General features: G+C 41.8%; 1 protein-coding gene across 9 annotated transcripts in view; it reads left to right on the top strand.

Annotated features, from left to right (window-relative positions):
• ATP6V1C2 (ATPase H+ transporting V1 subunit C2) overlaps positions 1-15,621 on the top strand; it is a 28,043-nt gene extending 12,422 nt beyond the window's left edge. For all 9 annotated transcript variants that reach the window (XM_081313277.1, XM_081313276.1, XM_081313281.1 and 6 more), the window contains 9 exons: positions 734-828; positions 1,601-1,692; positions 3,062-3,160; positions 6,106-6,174; positions 7,221-7,313; positions 9,162-9,255; positions 13,600-13,697; positions 14,038-14,167; positions 14,922-15,621. In XM_081313277.1, coding sequence (XP_081169403.1) covers positions 734-828; positions 1,601-1,692; positions 3,062-3,160; positions 6,106-6,174; positions 7,221-7,313; positions 9,162-9,255; positions 13,600-13,697; positions 14,038-14,167; positions 14,922-15,017 — 866 coding nt within the window. In that variant the 3' untranslated portion in view covers positions 15,018-15,621. The remainder of the gene's footprint in view (positions 1-733; positions 829-1,600; positions 1,693-3,061; positions 3,161-6,105; positions 6,175-7,220; positions 7,314-9,161; positions 9,256-13,599; positions 13,698-14,037; positions 14,168-14,921) is intronic.
• Positions 15,622-15,844: the final 223 nt, after the last annotated feature.

The raw sequence follows: 15,844 nt of genomic DNA, 5'->3' as shown, positions 1-15,844 counted from the left end.
AAAAAAAGCAGTCCCCTTCCAATGTAAATATTTTGTTTGTTTTTTTGTATCCTGGCTTTATTATTTTTACAAATAACTCAAGGCAGTGAGCATATCCCACATATCTTCTGTTTCCTCTACAACAACAATCCTGTGACATGGGTTCGATTGAGGGAGAGCAATTGACTTCAAGTCACCCAGCCAATTTTTCATGCCTAAGGCAGCACTAGAACACCCAATCTCCCGGTTTCTAGCATGGTGCCTTAAGCAGTTTTTTCAAATATATAAAATAAGTTAGGGGTTTTTATGGTTCCCAAGCCAATATGAACTATATCTTTCAGGACTCCAGTTCTTGCTGGTTGTAGCTGTGAAGCATTTTAGTTCAGTGACACATTGTGTGGGCCATGGATTCTCTAACCCTGCCCTAAATTAAACCTATTACTTTTAATCATAATCTTTATTCTCTTATTTGCTAACTATATTGACAAGATGAGAACTAAGATAAATATATTCCTCTTCATGAAATTAACTGGGTGAATATTTTTAAATTGTAAACAATTGGTATGGTGGGCCTTCAGATCTGGATTAGTATCTGGAAAAGGGAATAAATATAAAATGGCAATCCTTATCCAAGCCATATCTTAAATGCAAGCTAATCTGAATGTAGGTTTTCATGCAAAAAGAATACTTTATTCTCAGAATAATTCAGTTCCCTGAATAATGCAGTTCACTGGATTTATTTTTATCATTTCAGTTGACCTGGTTAGTTACCTCACAAAGTTTGAATGGGACATGGCCAAGTATCCAATAAAACAGCCACTGAAGAACATTTCAGAAGGATTAGCAAAGGTAATCATCATTTTCCCCTCCTTTCTCCTATACTGAGAAGCACCTTATAAAAGCTGTTTCTGGGAAATGGTGATAAAATGCAGTTAATTAAGTGCATTTAATTGCTTAGGACAGCTTCCTTAGGAACCCAGGTCTGGAAATGATGGGTACTGATTTGCTTTGAAATTTATCAGAAAGCAAACTAGGGCCTTTTCCCACACTGTCAAATTCTAGCATTATGAAAATATCTTCTTCCTCATCTTTCTCCCCGCAAAGAAATTCTTGTCTGAGAAGAAAAGAAACAATAAATATGTAATATCTATGTCGTCCTAAGTAGTATCTCCTGTGACTTAAGGAGACTATTTAGCTTATAACTCTAAATATATACTTTAAGTCTGTCTTAGAAGCGATCACAAGTCTGTCACACAGCAGTTTTCAGCAGAGAGAGAAGGCATTTATTTCTGTATCTGTAAATCTGAATGACAAGTGTGCGTTTAATGAGGGGTTTCACCCTAGGACCAGGAAGGATTTTCTTCAAGACCATAACAGAGCAAGGATAAATCATTTTCTTCCTTCTCTTCTCCCTCCAGCTGCTGTTAAGAGAGAAAGACAGATGTAGGTATTTAAATTGCAACTAAAATGGAAAATAAGTTTAGTTTTGGCCCTTTGGTAAGCCTAACAACGGAATCTATATTCTCTGTAGAGTTTTCCATGTATGAAATGATTAAAACGCTCGACTTCAAAATGGAGGCAGAGTTCACATTGTTCAGCTGGATCTCCTTTTTATGTTTAGCAAATTACACAGATTGAAGCAGACATGAAAAGCCGAGCAGCTGTCTACAACAACATCAAAGGAAATCTTCAGAATCTGGAAAGAAAAACGATGTATGTGTTTAGATAAGTTTTCATGAATTGCGTTTTCTGTATACATTGGGATACTGTTATGACCCGGGGCTGGGCACAGAAGCGACACACAGCCGAAGTGAAGGGTTAACTTCCTTTTATTGCTCCAACTTTCCCTCAAAATTCCCACCATTCACTACAAGTCCAAGAGCAACCTCTAAACACACACACACACACACACACACACACAAACACACAAACACACACACACACACACACACACCTCCAATAGTTATTGGCTGCTAGAAGTCCAGGGAAGCAGCATACAGCATAGTTCAGGAAGCTTGGTCACTGGGCATCGCAGAGCTGGGTCACTGCGAAGTCCAGCCAGGGCCAAGGCAAGGCAAGGCAAGGCAAGGCAAGGCAAGGCAAGGCAAGGCAGCAAGATGTTGGTAACAGCAAGTGTGGCTAGAAAAATGCAATGCTTGTTCCCGACAAAAGCTGCTCCCCACGGCCGGCCTCTCTTTAAATCGTATTCCTCAGGTGAGCCTTGTCAAGAGGAGCGGGGCACCCTCCTTCTGAGTAGTAGTAGTCGGGTCGAGTAGTCCGTGCTCAGGGATTGGGTGGGGGAGGCAGTTGCTTGCCTCTGGAGCTCCGTCGCTCCTCTGCTCTACTGCCAGCCCTTTCCTCCCCACTCACTCAGTCATCCTGCACCCTCTCTTCTTCCCTGGCGACCCTTCCGAGGGACCCGGGACTGCCTCGTCCACCTCCTCTGGTCATTCCTCCTGGGCCAGAGAGGCAGCGCCATCTCCCTCCATCGGTCCCAGCTCCATCTCCTCCTCCTCCTCCTCCTCCTCAGACCCCGGCTTCGAGGAGGCCATGACAGATACTGACTTCCTATGATGATGTCTTAACATGTTAGCTGCACTGGAATATAGTAATACAGACAAGTAATATGGGCTTAATCAGGGAGTGGGGTTTTGGTGCTTTTGGATCAATATTGATGATTTCTGTCTGGAGAAGTCAGCAAGTTGCCATTGTTTGCTTCCCAGGGCTAAGAGAGGGTGATTGGCCTAATCTGGTTTCATGCCTAAGCTGGGAGTAAAAGTCATGATCTCCCAATTTCTAGCCTAGGGCCTTAATCATTGCATGAAATTGGCTCTCTGGTCAGCTCTTTAGTGGATCTGCATTAATTAATTAATCTGTTTAAATAGAATTTTTAAAAAGTGCCTAGTTCCTCTAAGCTTACTATACAGTATATAATGGCTGGATTTGCTTTTAAGTTTGTCCAAAAATTCCCTGAAAACATTTTCTTTCTAATCATCCAATTAAGCATTTACTTAACATTTAGAAAGTATAAATGGTGCGCTAACCCTCTGCTGAACTTTTCTGCCTTTTTTTTTGTCCCCAGAGGAAATCTTTTGACCCGGACATTAACAGATATAGTGAACAAGGAAGACTTTGTGTTGAATTCCGAGTATCTCATCACTCTCCTTGTTGTAGTTCCTAAGTAAGAAAAAGTTGGCTTTCCTATGGATGGATTGAATTGTAACGCTCAAGGTTTACATGGTATTTTAGAGAAAATTCTCTGTATACATTATGCCAGTTTTGCCAGGAAGATTTTGGTGGAGTGAACTGGCAGAAAGTCCTCTACTAACCAAAGAGTTAGTGGAAAGGGACAAGGTTGGAGCAGGAGACTTTATTGCCTATAATAAGATCCTCGGCTCCGTTCTGCTCAAATTCACACCGTGCATGTATCTATGGGTATTCTTCGCATAATGGCTGCCTGGTTAGTGACCATTTGAAGTCATTCTGGCACTGAAAATGTAATTTTATGATTGGCTCCTTGCACTTGCAACCATTGCAGCCATTTCTGTAGCTACATCAGGGCCCCCAAACCTTGGCAACTTTAAGACCTGTGGACTTCAACTCCCAGAATTCCCCAGCCAGCATGGCTGGCTGGGGAATTCTGGGAGTTGAAGTCCACAGGTCTTAAAGTTGCTAAGGTTGGGGATCCCTGTGCTACATGATCAAGATTTGGGCACTTTGCAATGGCAGAAATTTATGGCCATTGCAGCATCCCATCGCCAGACAATCACCATTTGCATGCTTTCATAACTGGCTTCCGAGAAGCAGAGCTGATTAAGAAGAAACTGGCGGTAAAATCGCAAGTTGTGGTCATTTGGTCTCTCACTTAACCATCATAACAACTGTGGCAGACAGAAGTGAGGTTGTAAGTCTGTTGCAGTCACGTCTCGCTTAATGACTGCATCACTTAGTAATGTAGTTGCTGGTCCCAGTTGTGATTGTTAAGTGAAGTTTACCTGCATTGTAAATATGAGCATTCCACATGACAGATTCAGAATACAGGCGGTCCTTGACTTACAACAGTTTGTTTAGTGTTTGGAGTTACAACAGCACTGAAAAAAGTGACTTAGGACTGTTTTTCACACTTGCGACCACCGTGGCATCCTCATAGTCACGGGATCAAAATTCAGACGCTTGGCAACTGACTTATATTTATGACGGTTGTCGTGTCCCAGGGTCAGGTGATCAACTTTTGCAACAAGCAAAGTCAATGGGGAAAACCAGATTGTCTCACTTAGCAAGAGAAATATTGGGCTCCATTGTGGACGTAAGTCGAGGACTACCTGTACCACGTTGCAGTGAGGATTTCTTTATTTTTCGAAACTGTAGATGCTGTTTTTTCTTTGTAAAATAAATCCAAGGATGCTGGCACACACAGAACATCTTTTGTTTATGCTTACTCAAAAGAAAAACCCATTGGAATAGAGCTTGATATTTATCGACAATTCCTCAGCTCCTCCCCATCACCATATAATAATAATAATAATAATAATAATAATAATAATAATAATAATAATAATGATGATGATGATGATGATGATGATGATGTTGGAAGGGACCTTGGAGGTCATCTAGTCCAACCCCCTGCTCAGGCAGGAAACCCTATACCATTTCATTTCAGACAAATGAATGTCCAGTCTCTTCTTAAAAACTTCCAGTGTTGGAGCATTCACCACTTCTGGAGGCAGGTTGTTCCACTGGTTAATTGTTCTAACTGTCAGGAAGTTTCTCCTTAGTTCTAGGTTGCTTCTCTCCTTGACTAGTTTCCATATTAGTAGTTGCTTCAGGTAGATATAGAGAAGGGAAGGTGAACAAGGGAAAGAAGAGCATCATGGAATCCTTGTAGACAAGACTCGATATTCCAGTAGCCCCTCCAGTTATGATTTACCCCAAAAAAGGGGACTTCAAAGTACTGATGGTCAGCCTCCCTCCATGGTTATGTGACTGAACTTTGGACACTTGGAGACAGGCTGCATTTACAGCTATTTGCGATGTCCCGCAGTCACATGGCCACACTTTATAAAAACCTGACAACTTCCAGTTTCTGGCAAAGTTGTGCAAAACCAAACTTTGGTTCGCTTAATGACCGCAGTGTTCGCTTTACGACTGCCACCTTTACTTAATGACCACTGGGGAAAAAAGGCATAATTTTACAACGTATCACAGTATTCGACCGTAAATGGCGAGCTCCATTACACTCGTATGTCGAGGACTGCCTGTATGTTAGAATGGATAATTGCAATGAGCCTAGGAAGATTCCCCAAATATGGAAACTTCAGTATGAACTCTGAATGCTCACCTCTCAGGTCTTAGGCCCAGCACCATTTTATTTTATTTTTATTTTTATTACATTTATATCCCGCCCTTCTCCGAAGACTCAGGGCGGCTTACAAGCTTAGCAGTAGCCTTCATTCTATGTATATGCCTGCTTATTAGGGCTTTCACACACCCACCCCCCCAAGCGGCATTATTACAAAGTCAGCTTATTGCCCCCAACAATCTGGGTCCTCATTTTACCTACCTCGGAAGGATGGAAGGCTGAGTCAACCTTGAGCCTGGTGGGACTCGAACCTGCACTAATTGCAGGCAGCTGGTGAATCCACTTTTGTCAGCTCACTCGGGAAGACAATTCAAGGGTCTTAATGCTATACCGTTTACACTGGAAGCTGGCTAACCCTTAGAAAAAAATGGAATGGGGATCGGGCAACCTGTGTCCTCCAGGATTTCTGGCCTGTAAAAAATGCAGCTCAGGAAACCCAGTGCTCTCCCATTGGAGACTAAGTGGAGCTTAAAATTTCAGTTCTTCTTCTTCTTTTTAAAAGTTTTGGTTAAAGGGTAAAATGAGTGCCTTGCAGAGAATAGCACAGTTTTAGCCACTTTTGGAATCTGGCACAGAAGATGCTGCCTAGAGCTCAAGCTGATGGAAATTGAACAACCTTGTCACACAGGGTCGATTTCCCTGTGGTGCTTCCCCCCCCATCAACTTAGCATTAAGATTTTTTGAATTTCTGTAAAGAGAAGTGACAATCATTATGCTTAAAGTAGCACTTTATACAGAGATACTGTACAAAATTTCTCTTGTTGCAGATCAAGCTATGTGCAGTGGCAAAAAACATATGAATCACTCTCGGATATGGTGGTTCCTCGCTCTACGAAGTAAGTACAACTTTTGGACTGCCTTGTTTCTCGAACATATTTCAGCCTTATGCTAAGAATCGTTGGGAGTCGTCATCATATTCTGGTTTGGAAATGCTTTGCTCAAAATTTTTCCAAATTGGCATGTTTCTGATTTGGATATTCTGGAATATGAATATTGTGGGGGGGGGGGTTCTTGAAGGAACCTAAATAGGATTAGACATGGCTGAGTCTCCTCTTCTACTCGGAATTTTGAAAAAGAAAGAATTTGGACTGTTGCAAATTGTGACAAGAAATATCTCTTTATTTTTAAAAAGTATTAAATATTAATACTGTCTTATTGCATAAAGTTTTAAAGGATGCTGGGGGAGGTTGATTTAAAGCTGCTGAGTATTTCTTTTTGATATTTCTTCTTATATAACAAGATTGCTTTTTATTGCCAAGAAAAAGGAAAGGAAAGGGAAGGGAAGGGAAGGAAAGGAAAGGAAAGGAAAGGAAAGGAAAGGGAAGGGAAGGGAAGGAAAGGGAAGGGAAGGGAAGGAAAGGAAAGGAAAGGGAAGGGAAGGGAAGGAAAGGAAAGGAAAGGAAAGGAAAGGAAAGGAAAGGAAAGGAAAGGAAAGGAAAGGGTTACTGTAAGAGGAATGTAGGTACCAATTTTTGGAAAGTGTGTTCAATTGTTTTCTGAAGAACCCAGTGTCTTCTGTTAATCACAGAATGAAGGCTATTGCTAAGCACATTGATTTGTGCTTTAGATTGTAAGCCGCCCTGAGTCTTCGGAGAAGGGAGGGATATAAATGGGATTAAAAAAAACAAAACTTGGGGGGGGGGTGAAATGGAAGCTAAAAAAATTCTCTATGTAACAATAGAGTGTACAGTATCACAGTACTATTGTGTGGATTAAGAAACTGCTGAGGAAGTAATTGAACCTGACAATTACCAATTGCGGCAGGTTATAATTATTAACAATCACAATTACACACTCATTGTTAATTGCTTTGGCACCCTATCACGGAAAGGCAGGATAAGTTTCAGAATAACCGGAGCTGCCATGTATTTGATTCTTCCAGGATGATCACTGAAGACGCCGAGGGAGGGCTCTTCACAGTCACCCTGTTCCGAAAAGTGATTGATGACTTTAAGACCAAAGCCAGAGAGAACAAGTACTGCTTCCTTTCTACTTCTATGCCAGAAAAGCAAAATAGTTCAGGCTCTTTCTCCTGTGCTGAAGTGAAACTAGACTCGTCCGTGCAGTTATTCATCGGAGCTCTTGAATAATTTGCACGTGGATGGATCCAGGGGTGGGCCTGTTTGCATCAGCAGAACAGGAAGACGGGGCAGCCAATGCTTCTCCGCCTTCCATGAATCTCCAGGATGCAGTGGGGAAAGTCTGCTATATGAATGGACTTCTATTTAGCGTATGTTAAGGACACACGCCATCCAGCTAGGTTTTAACCAGATTTTAAACTTGTTTAAGAATATGTTCATACCTGAATATCTAGGTCAGGGGTCTTCAAACCTGGCCCTTTTATGACTTGTGGACTTCAACTCCCAGAATTCCTCAGCCACCAAAGCTGGCTGAGGAATTCTGGGAGTTGAAGTCCACAAGTCATAAAAGGGCCAAGTTTGAAGACCCCTGATCTAGGTCAACCCCGAAGAGATAGAAACGAGAGGAAGATCATTTTAAAATATCCAGTTTAGCCAAGTTATATTCACTGAACGGTACTGAGGAATGGATGACAAGTAAGGCAGTCTTAATATGCCATGGCTTTTTAAGTCTATCCAATCATTCTCAAATGTTTGATGCTTACAATATTAAACCTTGAACAGTCCTAACCCTTGAACAATTTGAGGACTCGGTTACCTTTCTGTTGAATCATAATATTTACAAACATTTTGCTAGTAACACCACCACTTGCAGATTTCCACATAATGCTAAGTGAGAGACGAGCTCTCTCGGTGGCATCTTCTATGTACTGTATGAGATCCCCCTCTGGGCTAGGCTTTGATTACAGGTGGTCCTCAACTTATAAATGGTTGCTTAGTGATTGGTCAAAGTTATGATGGATTTCCCTGAGGATACTTCTTACCCAGTTCTGAAGTTCAGACAGCCACCTCCCTAGTCAGGCACCTGACTGCATGTCAGGTGCCTGGCAGCCAGCCTGCATTTATGGCTGTTTGTGGCGTTTGGTCACATGAGCGTGTTTTACCCATAGCAAACCGTTAGTTCACTTAACAGCCATGGTGTTTGGTTAAGAATCGCTGTGAAAAGTGGGTTCGTCACATGCGTGACCTGTTTTTACAACCATCACGACTTACAACCATGATAGGAAATCTCCATTAGAATCCTAGGTTGAGCTCTACCTGGTATCCGTGGAAGATACACTCTGTTTTAGCACACCATGAGTGCCTGCTTGCAATTTATTCTTATACAAATATGTTTTGGATTGTTGCCTAATGAGGTGTCTATTGGGAAGGCCTCTAAAAAGTGAAGATGTTGGGGGCTATCAAAAAATCAAAGTCTTGCCCTTTTTCATGTACCACGTGATGGCTATATAAAGAGACAAGACTTCAATTGGGCCTATCTTCTTGAATGTTTTGGTGATTCTTCCCCCCCTCCCCCCACCAGCTCCACTGGTGCCTCTACAGCCTAAATCATCACTTCTTTTGACCACTGACTCTCCATCCAAAAACACCCAGGGTTGCTGTTAAATTCAGAGAGGAAGGGCAGGATTATAGGGAAAAATAAGAAACCCTTCATAACTTCAGCTAATGAGTCACCTTTTCCAGTCTGATGCATCAGGAGGGAGTCATGGAGCTGAAAACAAAACAAGCTTATTAAAGATGACAAGAGCTCCTGAAAGCCTTGAAAATTAGTCTAATGTGACTTACTCCCACACTGCCTTTCCCAGCTAAGCTTTCAAAGTGTACCTTGTGGTTTAAAAGAGCATTTGTGTTCAAAAGCCCAGGCAGGAAACAGCTTTCTAAAAGCCCAGGTGATGTCTTTTCAGGTTCATGGTGCGGGAATTTTATTTTGATGAAAAAGAACTGAAATGTGAAAAGGACGAAATGAGGAAGTTAGCTTCTGATAAGAAGCAACAGTATGTGAGTAAACTTCCAAGTTGTGCATATTAACTTCTGTGCCCCACTTGCTGACTGTTTGCCAAGTTGCCACATGATCTCACTGTTAATGGTTTGCCCAGAAATGCTATACCTATTCTTGGGATGACAGCCAAGACAATTCATTATCCAAAAGTGTTGTTCACAAAACACATTTAACCCGATTGCTGAATTAATCCATTGCCATAATCCGCATGACTCGTTGACCCATGAATTAATCAATGACCTACGTTTGCACCGCAGGTTAAATCTGAAAAAAATAAGGAACCAAATTTAACACATTGCGAATACAGCTGTTATGTTTGTACTTTTATGTTTACAGGTCTGGTTACACCTGTACACTTTTGGAGTGTGCATGTGTGTGGTTGAGAACTAGTTTGCTGTAGTGGTTAATGTAACATGTAAGAAACCGGGAGAATGCGACTTCTAGGTTGGGGCTCAAAGCCACTTGGGTAAGCTTGGGCCTGAAATTCTCTCTCAGCATTAGGAAGGAGGCAAGGGCCAACCGCTTTTGAAAAACTTTGCCAAGAAAACTGCAGGGACTTGTCCAGGCAGTTACCAAAGCCAATGCTGATTCAAAGGTGCATGCATGCATGCATCCAGATGCACGCGCACGCGCACACAAACACACACAACCTTATTAGGCACAAACCAATGCGGTTTTCTCTCATCAACAGAGTGTTTTAATCTAATATTAGATGTAGTCTGGAATAGCACTCTTGATTTTCTAAAAATGGGACTTTCAAATGTCTTCCCTGTGAATGGATGTTACCTAATTTTGTTTGATTACTATGGCCATCCATCTTACATAAATAACTTTGGGCAGTATATATAAGGATTAAAAGCACACAACCCACAAAACACAAGCCTCAGTGCCCACAGATAAAACAGTGACCCCCACTCTCAACTAGTACTACCTCCTCCCCCCCAACCCCCCATAACAACAGCAATGGACATCGCATAAACCTCCTGACCCAAATGCCTGGGGAAATCCTTATCCTCTGAAGGCTGAACAGAACTCAACCCAACAGACACCATTCAGGTGGGTTGGCTAGCTCTTCTGCAAGTTTTTCCCAGCCAGAGGTAGCACCACGAACTGTAGGCTTGACTCCTTCAGTCGTTGGCTAATATGTTTCACCCATTTTTGGAGGGCTTGGGTTTTGAAGGAGTGAATGGGTAACTGAAGCCTCCACAGACCTTATTTTGTATGAAACCCATGAAAACATGCCATCGAAGAGTATCAGTGAAATAGAAGGTGGACTTTTGGGGCACAATTGCGAGTTCTGGAGGCCATAAAATAGGATTGGACGTATATTATTATTTATTAAGTTATTTATTAATTCGGTTTATATACCGCCCTACTCCCAAAGGACTCAGGGCAGTTTACAAGGCAAAATTTAAAAACAATACAATATAGAGTGGACTTCCGGTGGCTCCGTGGCGCCGGAGACAGCCTTCCCGGGCTGCCCGCCGCCCAGCTGTGTGATTTTTCGCCCGAAACAGCGCCGATCAGCTGTTCGGGCGAATTTGAAGCCCCCTCCTCGGGAGAAGAGGAGGGGGTGAGCCCCCAGGTAGGGGTTGAGTTCTCCGGGGCCGCCTGAGCTTGGAGCTTGGGCGGCTGAAGGATCGAACTCCCCCGCAGCCTGGGCTGCTCCCAGCTGGCTAGCGTCTCTGCTCCGGACTTCATGGAGCAGAGCCAGGCGTCTGCGACCATCCCTGCTTGAAGGAGAGACTATGAAAGGAAAAGAGCAGGCAGAGCAGTACAAGAGGGAAAGATGAAGAGATGAAAAGGATTATTTTATTTTACTCTCGAGCTTGATGGACTTTGCTTAAAACTTAAAGTGAAAGTGCGACACAATTGTAAGTAAAAGATGGCGTCTAAACCTCCCCCTAGAACTTTTCGGAGTGCTGGAAATTCTCCGGTGCAACAACAATCATTACTGCAGGCGTTGCATTCTCCAGATGTAGTGACATCGAAGGATCTTGAAAAACATACCCAGTTAATTTTGGAGTCAATGGGTGTTAAATTTGCACAGATGGAGGAGAAATTGGAGAAATTGGAGCAGAGAATGGAAGAAAGGATGGAACAGAAACTTAGAGAGATGAAGGTAGACATTTTGTCCTCAGTGCATAAAATAGCTAAATGTGTGGAGGTGCTGGATGACAAAGTGGCAGAACTGACTCAAAAGAATGCTATATTAGAAGCAAAAGTATTGGAAATTGAAGATTTCAAAGACAAAATGGATAGCGAACTGAGTTTGGCCCAATTTTATCAGATGCAGTTTGCTGTTAGAATTAGAGGCCTAAAAGAGAATATTAAGGAAGATTTAAAGCAGCTGGTTTCTGAGGCTTTTGAGGTGGTATTGAACCATCCAGCATCTGAAATAAAACAAGGCATGGACAAAGTGTTTCGTGTGAACTCGTGGATTGCCAAACAGAGAAAGCTGCCTAGAGATGTGGTGGTTTATTTTGTAAAAAGGGAAATTAGAGATGAAGTTATACAAGCTGCCTATGATACTAAAGTTGTGATTGCTGGTCAAGAAGTTTTGGTTTTAAAAGAAATTCCTCCAAAGATTTTAAAGAGAAGGAAGGACTTTATATTTCTTGTGCAAGAGCTCAAGCAAAGGGATATAAGGTTCAGATGGGAGATCCCAGCTGGGTTGAGCTTCATGTATGAAGGCAAAAGGTACTGTTTGGGTACTGTGAAGCAAGCGCATGATTTTTACAACAATGTCTTAAAAGCAACCCCATCAACACTTTTGGAAGCTGCAGAGGGATCTGGAGAAGGAGAACATCAAGAGGATGAAGATGGACAGATAGACGAGAATGGTGCAGGAGGAGATCAAGCTGCAACTCTTTTGGATGATCCTAGAGAACAGAGGGTGACGCGTGCTGCCTTAAAACGCTCAAAAAAGAAAAGAAGATAGGTCTAGTAGAAATCTATGGAACTTCCACAACATACTGATAGTCAAGTGGTAGTTGTGTTCTTAAGAGTTTTGGGATGATATGTATGGTAACAGAATTTTTAATTTGGAATTAATGGACAATTTACTACAGAGGAAGAGGAAGAAAGTTTTGTGGGTTAATGTGGGTTAATTTGTGTAAGAATTATCTATTATAGCCTATTTTGGCTAGAGAGGTTAATAGGGATAGGTGTTTGTGATGTGTAAATGAGAATATGTTTAGGAAATAGTGAACTGTGGAAGAACATAGATGGGAATGACGCTAGTTTTCTTTTATTTTAGTTCTTTATACATATTTAGTATTATTAAGGATTGGTTTACTCTATATAAGCTAGAGAGTGATGGATTTTAGAGTTTATAATTGTTAGTATATGATTGTTTATGATTGCTTTTTAGATATATACCTTGTATTTTGCTCTGGGAAGTCGGGGGGGGGGAGGAGGGGAGGAGGGGAAGTAGGGGGGGGAGGCAGGGGAGGGAGGAGGGAGAGGGGGAGGGGGGAGATAGGGGGGAGGTGGGGAGGGGAGGAGGGAGGGGGAAGGGGGGGCTTTTTAAAGGAAAACTGTATTTTAAAACTTTTCAATAAAAAAAAAAAAAAAAAACAATACAATATAAAATTAAAATAAAATTAAATTAAGTCTAGCCGCAAAAAATTAAAATCACAATTTAAAAACATTAAAACCCCTCAGTCCAGACCAGATAGCTCAAAGAGCCAGGTTTTTAGGTCCCGGCAAAATGAACGAAGGTCGGGGGCAGTCCGGAGTTCCGTTGGCAGTTGAATCCATAGGGCAGGCGCGCCCACAGAGAACGCCCTCCCCCTGGGGATCACCCGTCGGCAGTCCTTGACCAGCGGTACCCTGAGGAGGCCCTCCCTGTGGGAGCGCACAGGACGATGGGAAATTGACGCTGGCAGCAGGTGCTCCCTCAGATAATCCGGGCCCATGCCATTTAGGGCTTTATAGGTCATCACCAGCACCTTGAATCTCACCTGGAGGGCAACTGGAAGCCAATGCAGCCCACAAGTGACAAGTTCCGCCTGGATGACAAATTCCCACTATGTCAACTGTATTTTTGCTACCAAGGAGTTGTTTTTTAATCACTTGATGCTGAATCAGATTACCTGCATCCTTCCTGGGAGGGGCCAAGGATCACAATTAGCCATTTTGGTTAAGTATTATGGAAGCATGACAATACCTAAATGTAGTTTAAGACTCTGTTTAATTTAAGAAAGTGGATTACATTGCTCCTCACATATTTCATATTATTTTGTGATTTTTTTTTTTAAAAAAGGGCCCTCAGTTTGGAACCTTTGAGAGTTACACTTACAGCTCTTCCATTATCTGATATTGTATTTTACTCATTAAAGGGTCCTCTGTTGAGATGGTTAAAGGTGAACTTCAGTGAAGCATTTGTGGCTTGGATCCATATAAAGGCACTAAGAGTCTTTTCAGAATCTGTCCTCAGGTAAACATGAAATTTCACAGGGTACATTTTTCCTAAAGCAAAGCACAATCTCGGTTCAATCATTACGGATCTCGGTTGATCAGTTTTGACTTTCTCACTGATTTTAAACATACTTTTGTGGTAACCCGTGGTTCTTAAAAACATTTCAGGAATAAACAAACTGTAATTAGGCAAATGTTGTGATAGAGCTAATAAGGAAAATAAGCAATCTTTGATGCAGTTTAAGACTAAAAACTCCTAGTCACAAAGAAAAGCAAAATGAGGACAGTTGATAGGTAATGTGAAAACTTGCATTGCATTCTGCTGCTGCCAGTTTTAACACCCATTGAACTTGTTCAAGGTATGGATTACCAGTGAATTTCCAGACAATGCTACTTCAGCCTAATAAGAAATCTATGAAAAGGTTGAGAGAAGTACTAAATGCAGTTTTCAAGCATCTGGATGAAGTAGCAGCAGCCAGCCTAATGGATGTAAGTATGCTACTGCAGGTGGCCCGCCAAAAGATGTAGATGGCAAACAAGGGCTGCGGGAAGCATAGGACAAAATGGGTAGTTGTCTCCTATTCTGACCCTTCCCCTCCTCTCATTTTTGACACTGCCTTCTGCCTCCCAATCAGGAGGCTGTTGAATAAAAGGTAGCAATCATTTATAGCAGAGGTGAGGAACTATGCCCCCTTTATGATTTGTGGACTTCAACTCCCAGAATTCCTAAGCCAGCATGAGAATTTTGGGAGTTGGAAGTCCATAGGTTATAAAAGTGCCATAGTTCCCTAACGGAGTATGTGTGGAACCCCAGGGCTGCAGTTACCCCACCCTTAAATTGGCTTATTCCTGTAACATCTGCCATGAAGTTTTCAGAAGATCTAAAGCAGGGGTGTCAAACTCACAATGTCACGTGATGTGTCGCGATGTATCACAACTTTTTTCCCATTACCGGCAATGGGGTAGGCACGGTTTCGGCATGATGCATCCGGCCCACGGGCCAGCAGTTTGACACTGTTGATCTAGAGACTTCTAATGAGGGATCAGCTTCGTTACACTAAGTCTGGGGATTTCCAATTTAACATCTGTATTTACTGCTTGTTTGAGGTCTTTCATTTCACAGTACTTGCTCCTGTTATGGTTATTGATGTTTCTTAAGTATCCCCTTGGATTCAATAAAAATTGTAGCACCTATCTATAAGGTTGAAGGACCTCACCCTACTTTATTTTAATCTTTTCCCAGACTTCAGTTGACATCCCTGGCTTGCAGCTAAGCAATCAAGACTATTACCCCTATGTCTATTTCAAGATTGACCTCAGTCTTCTCGATTCCAGCTAAAGTTTGCTGGGCCAAGTGTGACTTGTTTTTCAGTATTGTTGGATTTGATTGTGAACAAAATGTCATCCACTCAAGCTGTTTTGTTTTTTAATACAAATATAATGGGAATGTGACCTTTTCCATGCAGAAAGAGCAAGTAATTTTAAGCATGTGTTAACTGTAGTTCCTAGATTTGGCTTAACGATAGGTAGACTTAATTGCTTTTTACCATTTTAACAGTTAAGATACTAGAAGCTTTTTTCTGATTATATTAGAAAACATGCTTTGCGAGGTATTGTGTTATAGTTGTATTTATTGTAATTACAAAACAGCCCTGATCGTCTAGGCTAGGTTTTCAAAAATTTAAAGGTAGTTTTAAGGTAGAAATATCCTGGAGTCATACATCTGTAATTTGTTTAATGTATTGATTCAGTCAATACAGCAGTTATACATTAAAATAGGAGGAAATATGTTTGGGAAATTAATTTTAATTTAACTAGTTGCTTCAGTTTAGCATGTAAGAAATCCAGATAGAAAATTTTTCTCCTCTGTTTCAGTGAAACAACTTTCCTTTCCACTGAAGACTGACTCACTCACTGTAGACATAATACAGAATTTGAAATCTCATTTTGTTTCCCAGTTTGCTGAAAGTACTATGGTCTTTTAAGTGTCCAACTTGTATTAGAATAAATGGCAGCACTTCCTCTCACCACCATTGGTTGACAATGTTACAGTATAGAGAAACCACCTTCAATGCTGCTCAAAGGGTAGTTCCCCCCCCGCCCCAAAAGTAAAATCCAACAATTGGCTCCAATGATGCTGGAGCCCTGGAGGCCCTAGAGCAGGGG

The sequence above is a fragment of the Vipera berus genome, assembly GCF_964194415.1.
Source record: "Vipera berus genome assembly, chromosome: 1".
NCBI classification, from domain to species: Eukaryota; Metazoa; Chordata; class Lepidosauria; order Squamata; family Viperidae; genus Vipera; species Vipera berus.
Note: the sequence above shows the minus strand (reverse complement) of the source record. Positions and strands in the feature narration are given on the sequence as shown.